Raw genomic sequence first — 13,188 nt, forward strand, 5'->3', positions numbered from 1 at the left:
TAACCTACTGTTGAGGGACAAGACACAGTGTAACCTGCTGTTGAGGGACAAGACACAGTGTAACATGCTGTTGAGGGACAAGACACAGTGTAACCTGCTGTTGAGGGACAAGACACAGTGTAACCTACTGTTGAGGGACACAGTGTAACCTGCTGTTGAGGGACAAGACACAGTGTAACCTGCTGTTGAGGGACACAGTGTAACCTGCTGTTGAGGGACAAGACACAGTGTAACCTGCTGTTGAGGGACACAGTGTAACCTGCTGTTGAGGGACAAGACACAGTGTAACCTGCTGTTGAGGGACAAGACACAGTGTAACCTGCTGTTGAGGGACAAGACACAGTGTAACCTACTGTTGAGGGACAAGACACAGTGTAACCTACTGTTGAGGGACAAGACACAGTGTAACCTACTGTTGAGGGACAAGACACAGTGTAACCTGCTGTTGAGGGACAAGACACAGTGTAACCTGCTGTTGAGGGACAAGACACAGTGTAACCTGCTGTTGAGGGACACAGTGTAACCTGCTGTTGAGGGACAAGACACAGTGTAACCTGCTGTTGAGGGACAAGACACAGTGTAACCTGCTGTTGAGGGACAAGACACAGTGTAACCTGCTGTTGAGGGACAAGACACAGTGTAACCTGCTGTTGAGGGACACAGTGTAACCTGCTGTTGAGGGACAAGACACAGTGTAACCTACTGTTGAGGGACACAGTGTAACCTGCTGTTGAGGGACAAGACACAGTGTAACCTGCTGTTGAGGGACACAGTGTAACCTGCTGTTGAGGGACACAGTGTAACCTGCTGTTGAGGGACAAGACACAGTGTAACCTGCTGTTGAGGGACAAGACACAGTGTAACCTGCTGTTGAGGGACACAGTGTAACCTGCTGTTGAGGGACACAGTGTAACCTGCTGTTGAGGGACAAGACACAGTGTAACCTGCTGTTGAGGGACAAGACACAGTGTAACCTGCTGTTGAGGGACAAGACACAGTGTAACCTGCTGTTGAGGGACAAGACACAGTGTAACCTGCTGTTGAGGGACAAGACACAGTGTAACCTGCTGTTGAGGGACAAGACACAGTGTAACCTGCTGTTGAGGGACAAGACACAGTGTAACCTGCTGTTGAGGGACAAGACACAGTGTAACCTGCTGTTGAGGGACAAGACACAGTGTAACCTGCTGTTGAGGGACACAGTGTAACCTGCTGTTGAGGGACAAGACACACTTATGTTATGAATTATGTTTTTAGAATAAAATGCATTAAAATCTGAAATGTCTTGGACAATGTCTGTGTGCAATAATAGTGTTTAACATGATTTTTGAATGACTACCTCATCTCTGTACCCTACACATACAACTATCTGGAAGGTCCCTCAGTCAAGCAGTGAATTTTAAACACAGCTTCAGCCACAAAGACCAGGGAGGTTTTCCAATGCCTCGCAAAGAAGGGCACCTAATGGTAGATGGGTACAAATAAAAAAGCTGACATTAAATATATCTTTGAGTATGGTGAATTTATTAATTACATTTTGGATGGTGTATCAATACACACAGTCAATACTGTGATAGGAGAAAACTGAGGATGGATCAACAACATTGTAGTTATTCCACAATACTAACCTACAGTGCATTTGGAAAGTATTCAGACCCTTTGACTTTTTCCACATTTTGTTATGTTACAGCCTTATTCTAAAATTGATTAAATCGTTTTTTCCCCTCATCAATCTACACACAATACCCCATAATGACAATGCAAAAACAGGTTTTTAGAAAATTGTTTAAAAAATAAATAATAAATTTATGAAATATCACATTTACTTAAGTATTCAGACCCTTTACTCAGCACTTTGTTGAAGCACCTTTGGCAGCGATTACAGCCTCGAGTCTTCTTGGGTATGACGCTACAAGCTTGGCACACCTGTATTTGGGGAGTTTCTCCCATTCTTCTCTGCAAATCCTCTCAAGCTCTGTCAGGTTGGATGGGGAGCGTTGATGCACAGCTATTTTCAGGTCTCTCCAGAGATGTTCGATCGGGTTAAAGTCCAGGCTCTGGCTGGGCCACTCAAGGACATTCAGAGACTTGTCCTGAAGCCTCTCCTGCGTTGTCTTGGCTATGTGCTTAGGGTCGTTGTCCTGTTGGAAGGTGAACCTTCGCCCCCAGTCTAAGGTCCTGAGCGCACTGGAGCAGGTTTTCATCAAGGATCTCTCTGTACTTTGCTCCATTCATCATTCCCTCGATCCTGACTAGTTTCCCAGTCCCTGCTGCTGAAAAACATCCCCACAGCATGATGCTGCCACCCATGCTTCACCGTAGGGATGGTGCCAGGTTTCCTCCAGATGTGACGCTTGGCATTCAGGCCAAAGAGTTCAATCTTGGTTTCATCAGACCAGAGAATCTTGTTTCTCATGGTCTGAGAGTCATTTAGGTGCCTTTTGGCAAACTCCAAGCGGGCTGTCATGTGCCTTTTACTGAGGAGTGGCTTCCGTCTGGCCACTCTACCATAAAGGCCTGATTGGTGGAGTGCTGCAGAGATGATTGTCCTTCTGGAAGGTTCTCCCATCTCCACAGAGGAACATCGGGTTCTTGGTCACCTCCCTGACCAAGGCCCTTCTCCCCCGATTGCTCAGTTTGGCCGGGCGGCCAGCTCTAGGAGGAGTCTTGGTGGTTCCAAACTTCTTCCATTTAAGAATGATGGAGGCCACTGTGTTCTTGGGGACCTTCAATGCTACAGAAAGGTTTTTGTTTTCTGTACCCTTCCCCAGATCTGTGCCTCAACACAATCCTGTCTCGGAGCGCTACGGACAATTCCTTCAACCTCATGGCTTGGTTTTTGCTCTGACATGTGCTGTCAACTGTGAGACCTTATATAGACAGGTGGGTGCCTTTCCAAATCATGTCCAATCAATTGAAATTACCACAGGTGGACTCCAATCAAGTTAGGGTTAGGGTTAGAAACATCTCAAGGATGATCAATGGAAACCGGATGCACCTGAGCTCAATTTCGAGACTCATAGCAAAGGGTCTGAATACTTATGTAAATAAGGTATTTCTGTTTATTTTTAATACATTTGTTAATGTCTAAAAGCTTGTTTTTGCTTTGTCATTGTGGGTTATTATGAGTAGATTGCTGATGAAAAACATGTATTAAATTAATTTTAGAATAAGGCTGTAGTGTAACAAAATGTGGAAAAATTCAAGGGGTCTGAATACTTTCCGAAGGCTGTAACTGACAGAGAAAAGAAGGAAACCTGAATAAAACTATTCCAAAACATTGTCTCTCCTCTTTCATCTCTATCTCTCTCTCCCTCTCTCTCTCTCTATCCCTCCTCTCTCTCTCTCCCTCCTCTCTCCTCTCTCTCTCTCTCCCTCCTCCCTCCTCTCTCTCTCTCTCTCTCTCTCTCTCTCTCTCTCCCTCCTCCCTCCTCTCTCCTCTCTCTCTCTCCTCTCTCTATCCCTCCTCTCTCCTCTCTCTATCCCTCCTCTCTCCTCTCTCTCTATCTCTCCTCTCTCTATCCCTCCTCTCTCCTCTATCTCTCCTCTCTCTATCCCTCCTCTCTCTCTCTCTCTCCTCTCTCTCTATCCCCTCTCTCTCTCTCTCTCTCTCTCTCTCTCTCTATCCCTCCTCTCTCTCTCTCTCTCTCTCTCTCTCTCTATCCCTCCTCTCTCTCTCTCTCTCCTCTCTCTCTATCCCTCCTCTCTCTCTCTCTCTCCTCTCTCTCTATCCCTCCTCTCTCTCTCTCTCTCCTCTCTCTATCCCTCCTCTCTCTCTCTCTCTCTCTCCTCTCTCTATCCCTCCTCTCTCCTCTCTCTCTATCTCTCCTCTCTCTATCCCTCCACTCTCCTCTCTCTCTATCCCTCTCTCTCTCTCTCTCTCTCTCTCTATCCCTCCTCTCTCTCTCTCTCTCTCTATCCCTCCTCTCTCTCTCTCTGTCTCTCTCCTCTCTCTATCCCTCCTCTCTCCTCTCTCTCTCTCTATCCCTCCTCTCTCTCTCTCCTCTCTCTATCCCTCCTCTCTCCTCTCTCTATCTCTCCTCTCTCTATCCCTCCTCTCTCCTCTCTCTATCCCTCCATCTCTCCTCTCTCTATCCTTCCTCGCTCCTCTCTCTCTCTCTCCCTCCTCGCTCCTCTCTCTCTCTCCCTCCTCGCTCCTCTCTCTCTCTCTCTCTCACTCACTCACTCACTCACACACACCCACAACTGGGGTTACCTGAGTAGGTAGTGTAGCTGTCTGAGATTTACCTGACCAGGTAGGACCAGTGAGACTAGACTACTTCCTGTGGTTGTAAAAGCTCTGTGAGGTTTGATTTAATCAGAACTGTCAGCTTCACCTCTACCTCTTAGTGATCAGCGATGGAAAGAAGCCAGCTCCTGGAACGACGCTTAATGGAGCTTTAACAAGCACTCTGAGATCAGATGGATGGAGTGCTGTGTTATGGCTTGGCAACATTAATGGAGCTTTAACAGATGGATGGAGTGCTGTGTTATGGCTTGGCAACATTAATGGAGCTTTAACAGATGGATGGAGTGCTGTGTTATGGCTTGGCAACATTAATGGAGCTTTAACAGATGGATGGAGTGCTGTGTTATGGCTTGGCAACATTAATGGAGCTTTAACAGATGGATGGAGTGCTGTGTTATGGCTTGGCAACATTAATGGAGCTTTAACAGATGGATGGAGTGCTGTGTTATGGCTTGGCAACATTAATGGAGCTTTAACAGATGGATGGAGTGCTGTGTTATGGCTTGGCAACATTAATGGAGCTTTAACAGATGGATGGAGTGCTGTGTTATGGCTTGGCAACATTCTCATGCTGTGTGTGGATTCACGCTATGTCAAGGCAACTGACGTGCCTTTAATCTAACCCTGGAAGGCGGGTTTGGTTTTCAACACTATGCCGTTACAAACCAGGTTTCTGACTGTGCAGACCAAGCTGAAGCTGTGTGAACAGGAGTTAATAGTTAGCATGGTAACCTCTCTCTCTCTCTCTCTCTCCTCTCTCTCTATCTCTCCCTCTCTCTCTCTCTCTCTCTCTCTCTCTCTATCCCTCCTCTCTCTCTCTCTCTCCTCTCTCTCTATCCCCTCTCTCTCTCTCTCTCTCTCTCTCTCTCTACCTGTCTGATAAACACTAAGCCTTCTCTCTCTCTCTCTCTCTCTCTCTCTCTCTCTCTTCTCTCTCTCTCTCTCTCCTTCTCTCTCTCTCTCTCTCTCTGCTTCTCCCTCTCTCTCGCTCTCTCTGCTTCTCTCTCTGTCTCTCTCTCTCTCCTTCTCTCTCTCTCTGTCTCTCTCTTTCCTCTGTCTCTCTCTCGCGCGCTCTCTCGCGCTCTCTCGCTCTCTCGCTCTCTCTCTCTCGCGCTCTCGCTCTCTCGCGCTCTCGCTCTCTCGCGCTCTCTCTCTCTCTCTCGCGCTCTCGCTCTCTCGCGCTCTCGCTCTCTCGCGCTCTCTCGCTCTCTCTCTCTCGCGCTCTCTCGCTCTCTCTCTCGCTCTCTCCTTCTCTCTGTCTCTCTCCTTCTCTGTCTCTCTCCTCTCTCTCTCTCTCTCTCTCTCTCAGGTACCTGTTTGCTCTCCAGATAAAGCATGATCTGGCGTGTGGACGTCTGACCTGCAACGACACCAGTGCTGCTCTGCTGGTCTCACATATCGTCCAGTGTAAGCATAGAGCTTCCTGTAACTTTCTATTATAACATAGTTAGAGCTTCCTGATTTGACTTTTTGTACCAACTCCAGTGCCGATATTGCAGAGCCAAACTGAGTTGATGAGGCGGTTAATATGCATATGGGAGCCATTGTCATTCAGGCTGAACCATTTTCCTGAATACATCAAAATACCTGTCAGACAAATCGTCAGAGCCACGGAGCAAATTCAGAATCACTTAGTTGCCATGGAACCTGTCCAGTTCTCATCACCTTTGGGTAATATGGACAGACTGTTGCTGAATACCTGATACAGAGGATATAACTGCCAGTTCAGGCTCTAGTGGGGTGACGTCGGTGTGAATTGAACTCCTCTCTTGGTTATTCACCAACACTGTTTCTTCTCCTCTCTCCTCTCTCTTATCTCTCCTCTCCCTCCTCTCTCTCCTCTCTCCTCTCTCTTCTCTCTCTCCTCTCTCCTCTCTCCTCTTTCTTCTCCTCTCTCCTCTCTCTTCTCCTCTCTCCTCTCTCTTCTCCTCTCCTCTCTCCTCTCTCTTCTCCTCTCTCCTCTCTCTCCTCTCTTTCTCTTCTTCTCTCTCCTCTCTCCTCTTTCTTCTCGTCTCTCCTCTCTCTTCTTCTCTCTCTTCTCTCCTATCTCTCCTCTCTCTCTCTCTGTTCTCTCTCTCTCTCCTCTCTCTCTCTCTGTTCTCTCCTCTCTCTCTCTCTGTTCTCTCTCTCCTCTCTCTCCTCTCTCTCGTCTCTCTTCTCCTCTCTCCTCTCCTGTCTCTCCTATTTTCTGCTCTCTCTCCTATCTTTCTGCTCTCTCTCCTATCTTTCTCTCCCTCTCTCTCTCCTATCTTTCTCTCCCTCTCTCTCCTATCTTTCTCTCCCTCTCTCTCTCCTATCTTTCTCTCCCTCTCTCTCTCCTCTCTCCTCTCCTCTCCTCTCTCCCCTCTCCTCTCGTCTCCTCTCTCTCCTATTTTCTGCTCTCTCCTATCTTTCTCTCTCTCCTATTTTCTGCTCTCTCCTATCTTTCTCTCTCCTCTCCTCTCCTCTCCTCTCCTCTCTCCCCTCTTCTATCCACAGCTGAGATCGGGGACTTTGATGAGGTCCAGAGTTTTCAGCACCTTCTTCACAACAAGTACATACCTGACCAGGACGCCCTGATGGACAAGATCACAGAGTACCACCACAAGCACGTGTGAGTTACTCTAGCTTTCTTTGGACCCCCCTGCGAAGTTGGAGTTTGGGCCAAATACAAAGTGTAGACTACCGATCGCTGTCCATGGTTCTGAAATTGAGATGTCTACGCGGCTGCCTATCGATAGGCTATCAGATGATGTGGTGCTGGTGCTTTGCTTTAATGGAGACATGTTTATTTTGTTTTGGCTGTCATTTTCTCATGTTAAGTCTAAAGGCATACGGTGTCACAATGCTGCTATTTAGAATGCTGGCTGGCGGCAATCATGTATTTACTTGTTCAGTAATTTAAGTGGGAAATTCAAACATTGCAGATTGTAAAATTAATGTTTGATGCAACAGCAACTAATCAGTGACCAATATATACTTTTTTTTATATACAGTGCCTTCGGAAAGTATTCACACCGCTTGACTTTTTCCACATTTTGTTACGTTACAGCCTTATTCTAAAATGGATTAAATATATATATATATATATATATATATACATTTTTTTGCAATCTACACACAATACCCCATAATAGGTTTTTAGAAATGTTTGCAAGGATTGTGTCGAAGCACAAGATCTGGGGAAGGGTACCAAAAAATGTCTGCAGCATTGAAGGTCCCCAAGAACACAGTGGCCTCCATCATTCTTAAATGGAAGAAGTTTGGAACCATCAAGACTCTTCCTAGAGCTGGCCGCCCGGCCAAACTGAGAAATCAGGGGAGAAGGGCCTTGGTCAGGGATTACAGCCTCAAACATGTGTGAGTTACTCTAGATTATAGAATACCATCACAAACATGTGTGAGCTACTCTAGATTATAGAATACCACCACAAACATGTGTGAGCTACTCTAGATTATAGAATACCACCACAAACATGTGTGAGCTACTCTAGATTATAGAATACCACCACAAACGTGTGAACTGCTCTAGATTATAGAATACATCACAAACATGTGAGTTACTCTGGATTATAGAATACCACCACAAACGTGTGAACTGCTCTAGATTATAGAATACCATCACAAACGTGTGAGTTACTCTAGATTATAGAATACCATCACAAACGTGTGAGTTACTCTAGATTATAGAATACCATCACAAACATGTGTGAGTTACTCTAGATTATAGAATACCACCACAAACATGTGTGAGCTACTCTAGATTATAGAATACCACCACAAACATGTGTGAGCTACTCTAGATTATAGAATACCACCACAAACATGTGTGAGCTACTATAGATTATAGAATACCACCACAAACATGTGTGAGTTACTCTAGATTATAGAATACTGTCACAAACACGTGTGAGTTACTCTAGATTATAGAATACCACCACAAACGTGTGAACTGCTCTAGATTATAGAATACATAACAAACGTGTGAGATACTCTACATCACAGAATTCTATCACAAACGTGTGAGTTACTCTAGATCACAGAATACCATCACAAACGTGTGTGAGTTACTCTAGATTATAGAATACCATCACAAACATGTGTGAGTTACTCTAGATTATAGAATACCATCACAAACGTGTGAGTTACTCTAGATTATAGAATACCATCACAAACATGTGTGAGCTACTCTAGATTATAGAATACCACCACAAACATGTGTGAGTTAATCTAGATTATAGAATACCATCACAAACATGTGTGAGCTACTCTAGATTATAGAATACCACCACAAACGTGTGAACTGCTCTAGATTATAGAATACCACCACAAACGTGAATTAATCTAGATTATAGAATACCAACACAAACATGTGTGAGCTACTCTAGATTATAGAATACCACCACAAACATGTGAGTTACTCTAGATTATAGAATACCACCACAAACATGTGTGAGCTACTCTAGATTATAGAATACCACCACAAACGTGTGTGAACTGCTCTAGATCATAGAATACCATCACAAACGTGTGAGTTACTCTAGATTATAGAATACCATCACAAACGTGTAAATTACTCTAGATTATAGAATACCACCACGAACATGTGTGAGTTACTCTAGATTATAGAATACCACCACAAACATGTGAGTTACTCTAGATTATAGAATACCACCACAAACATGTGAGCTACTCTAGATTATAGAATACCACCACAAACATGTGAGTTACTCTAGATTATAGAATACCACCACAAACATGTGTGAGTTACTCTAGATTATAGAATACCACCACAAACATGTGTGAGTTACTCTAGATTATAGAATACAACCACAAACATGTGTGAGCTACTCTAGATTATAGAATACCACCACAAACATGTGAGTTACTCTAGATTATAGAATACCACCACAAACATGTGAGTTACTCTAGATTATAGAATACCACCACAAGCATGTGTGAGTTACTCTAGATTATAGAATACCACCACAAACATGTGTGAGCTACTCCAGATTATAGAATACCACCACAAACATGTGAGTTACTCTAGATTATAGAATACCACCACAAACATGTGTGAGTTACTCTAGATTATAGAATACCACCACAAACATGTGTGAGTTACTCTAGATTATAGAATACCACCACAAACATGAGTTACTCTAGATTATAGAATACCACCACAAACATGTGAGTTACTCTAGATTATAGAATACCACCACAAACATGTGAGTTACTCTAGATTATAGAATACCACCACAAACACGTGTGAGTTACTCTAGATTATAGAATACCACCACAAACACGTGTGAGTTACTCTAGATTATAGAATACCACCACAAACATGTGTGAGTTACTCTAGATTATAGAATACCACCACAAACATGTGTGAGTTACTCTAGATTATAGAATACCATCACAAACATGTGTGAGTTACTCTAGATTATAGAATACCACCACAAACATGTGTGAGCTACTCTAGATTATAGAATACCACCACAAACAGTGTGAGCTACTCTAGATTATAGAATACCACCACAAACATTGTGAGTTACTCTAGATTATAGAATACCACCACAAACATGTGTGAGTTACTCTAGATTATAGAATACCACCACAAACATGTGTGAGTTACTCTAGATTATAGAATACCACCACAAACGTGTGAGCTACTCTAGATTATAGAATACCATCACAAACATTTTTGAGCTACTCTAGATTATAGAATACCACCACAAACATGTGAGTTACTCTAGATTATAGAATACCATCACAAACATGTGAGTTACTCTAGATTATAGAATACCACCACAAACATGTGTGAGCTACTCTAGATTATAGAATACCACCACAAACATGTGTGAGCTACTCTAGATTATAGAATACCACCACAAACATGTGTGAGCTACTATAGATTATAGAATACCACCACAAACATGTGTGAGTTACTCTAGATTATAGAATACTGTCACAAACACGTGTGAGTTACTCTAGATTATAGAATACCACCACAAACGTGTGAACTGCTCTAGATTATAGAATACCACAACAAACGTGTGAGATACTCTACATCACAGAATTCTATCACAAACGTGTGAGTTACTCTAGATCATAGAATACCATCACAAACGTGTGTGAGTTACTCTAGATTATAGAATACCATCACAAACATGTGTGAGTTACTCTAGATTATAGAATACCATCACAAACGTGTGAGTTACTCTAGATTATAGAATACCATCACAAACATGTGTGAGCTACTCTAGATTATAGAATACCACCACAAACATGTGTGAGTTAATCTAGATTATAGAATACCATCACAAACATGTGTGAGCTACTCTAGATTATAGAATACCACCACAAACGTGTGAACTGCTCTAGATTATAGAATACCACCACAAACGTGAATTAATCTAGATTATAGAATACCACCACAAACATGTGTGAGCTACTCTAGATTATAGAATACCACCACAAACATGTGAGTTACTCTAGATTATAGAATACCACCACAAACATGTGTGAGCTACTCTAGATTATAGAATACCACCACAAACGTGTGTGAACTGCTCTAGATTATAGAATACCATCACAAACGTGTGAGTTACTCTAGATTATAGAATACCATCACAAACGTGTAAATTACTCTAGATTATAGAATACCACGAACATGTGTGAGTTACTCTAGATTATAGAATACCACCACAAACATGTGAGTTACTCTAGATTATAGAATACCACCACAAACATGTGAGCTACTCTAGATTATAGAATACCACCACAAACATGTGAGTTACTCTAGATTATAGAATACCACCACAAACATGTGTGAGTTACTCTAGATTATAGAATACCACCACAAACATGTGTGAGTTACTCTAGATTATAGAATACAACCACAAACATGTGTGAGCTACTCTAGATTATAGAATACCACCACAAACATGTGAGTTACTCTAGATTATAGAATACCACCACAAACATGTGAGTTACTCTAGATTATAGAATACCACCACAAGCATGTGTGAGTTACTCTAGATTATAGAATACCACCACAAACATGTGTGAGTTACTCTAGATTATAGAATACCACCACAAACATGTGAGTTACTCTAGATTATAGAATACCACCACAAACATGTGAGTTACTCTAGATTATAGAATACCACCACAAACATGTGTGAGTTACTCTAGATTATAGAATACCACCACAAACATGTGTGAGTTACTCTAGATTATAGAATACCACCACAAACATGTGTGAGTTACTCTAGATTATAGAATACCACCACAAACATGTGAGTTACTCTAGATTATAGAATACCACCACAAACATGTGAGTTACTCTAGATTATAGAATACCACCACAAACATGTGAGTTACTCTAGATTATAGAATACCACCACAAACATGTGTGAGTTACTCTAGATTATAGAATACCACCACAAACACGTGTGAGTTACTCTAGATTATAGAATACCACCACAAACACGTGTGAGTTACTCTAGATTATAGAATACCACCACAAACACGTGTGAGTTACTCTAGATTATAGAATACCATCACAAACGTGTGTGAGTTACTCTAGATTATAGAATACCATCACAAACGTGTGTGAGTTACTCTAGATTATAGAATACCACCACAAACATGTGTGAGCTACTCTAGATTATAGAATACCACCGCAAACATGTGAGTTACTCTAGATTATAGAATACCACCACAAACATGTGAGTTACTCTAGATTATAGAATACCACCACAAACATGTGTGAGTTACTCTAGATTATAGAATACCACCACAAACATGTGTGAGCTACTCTAGATTATAGAATACCACCGCAAACATGTGAGTTACTCTAGATTATAGAATACCACCACAAACATGTGAGTTACTCTAGATTATAGAATACCACCACAAACATGTGAGTTATTATAGAATACCACCACAAACATGTGTGAGCTACTCTAGATAATAGAATACCACCACAAACATGTGTAAGCTACTCTAGATTATAGAATACCACCACAAACACGTGTGAGTTACTCTAGATTATAGAATACCACCACAAACACGTGTGAGTTACTCTAGATTATAGAATACCACCACAAACATGAGTTACTCTAGATTATAGAATACCACCACAAACATGTGAGTTACTCTAGATTATAGAATACCACCACAAACATGTGTGAACTGCTCTAGATTATAGAATACCATCACAAACGTGTGTGAGTTACTCTAGATTATAGAATACCATCACAAACATGTGTGAGTTACTCTAGATTATAGAATACCACCACAAACATGTGTGAGCTACTCTAGATTATAGAATACCACCGCAAACATGTGAGTTACTCTAGATTATAGAATACCACCACAAACATGTGAGTTACTCTAGATTATAGAATACCACCACAAACATGTGTGAGTTACTCTAGATTATAGAATACCACCACAAACATGTGTGAGCTACTCTAGATTATAGAATACCACCGCAAACATGTGAGTTACTCTAGATTATAGAATACCACCACAAACATGTGAGTTACTCTAGATTATAGAATACCACCACAAACATGTGAGTTATTCTAGATTATAGAATACCACCACAAACATGTGTGAGCTACTCTAGATTATAGAATACCACCACAAACATGTGAGTTACTCTAGATTATAGAATACCACCACAAACACGTGTGAGTTACTCTAGATTATAGAATACCACCACAAACACGTGTGAGTTACTCTAGATTATAGAATACCACCACAAACGTGTGTGAGTTACTCTAGATTATAGAATACCACCACAAACGTGTGTGAGTTACTCTAGATTATAGAATACCACCACAAACATGTGTGAGCTACTCTAGATTATAGAATACCACCGCAAACATGTGAGTTACTCTAGATTATAGAATACCACCACAAACATGTGAGTTACTCTAGATTATAGA

The 13,188-nt window shown here is 42.0% G+C and overlaps 1 protein-coding gene across 2 annotated transcripts in view; it reads left to right on the top strand.

Moving 5' to 3' along the window:
- Positions 1-13,188, top strand: part of LOC121562294 (FERM, ARHGEF and pleckstrin domain-containing protein 1-like) — a 189,069-nt gene that overhangs the window by 30,339 nt on the left and 145,542 nt on the right. For both annotated transcript variants that reach the window (XM_045215187.1, XM_045215186.1), the window contains exons 6-7: positions 5,559-5,656; positions 6,728-6,842. In XM_045215187.1, the coding sequence (XP_045071122.1) occupies positions 5,559-5,656; positions 6,728-6,842 (213 nt within the window). The remainder of the gene's footprint in view (positions 1-5,558; positions 5,657-6,727; positions 6,843-13,188) is intronic.

The sequence above is a fragment of the Coregonus clupeaformis genome, unplaced genomic scaffold, assembly GCF_020615455.1.
Source record: "Coregonus clupeaformis isolate EN_2021a unplaced genomic scaffold, ASM2061545v1 scaf0388, whole genome shotgun sequence".
Lineage (NCBI taxonomy): Eukaryota > Metazoa > Chordata > Actinopteri > Salmoniformes > Salmonidae > Coregonus > Coregonus clupeaformis.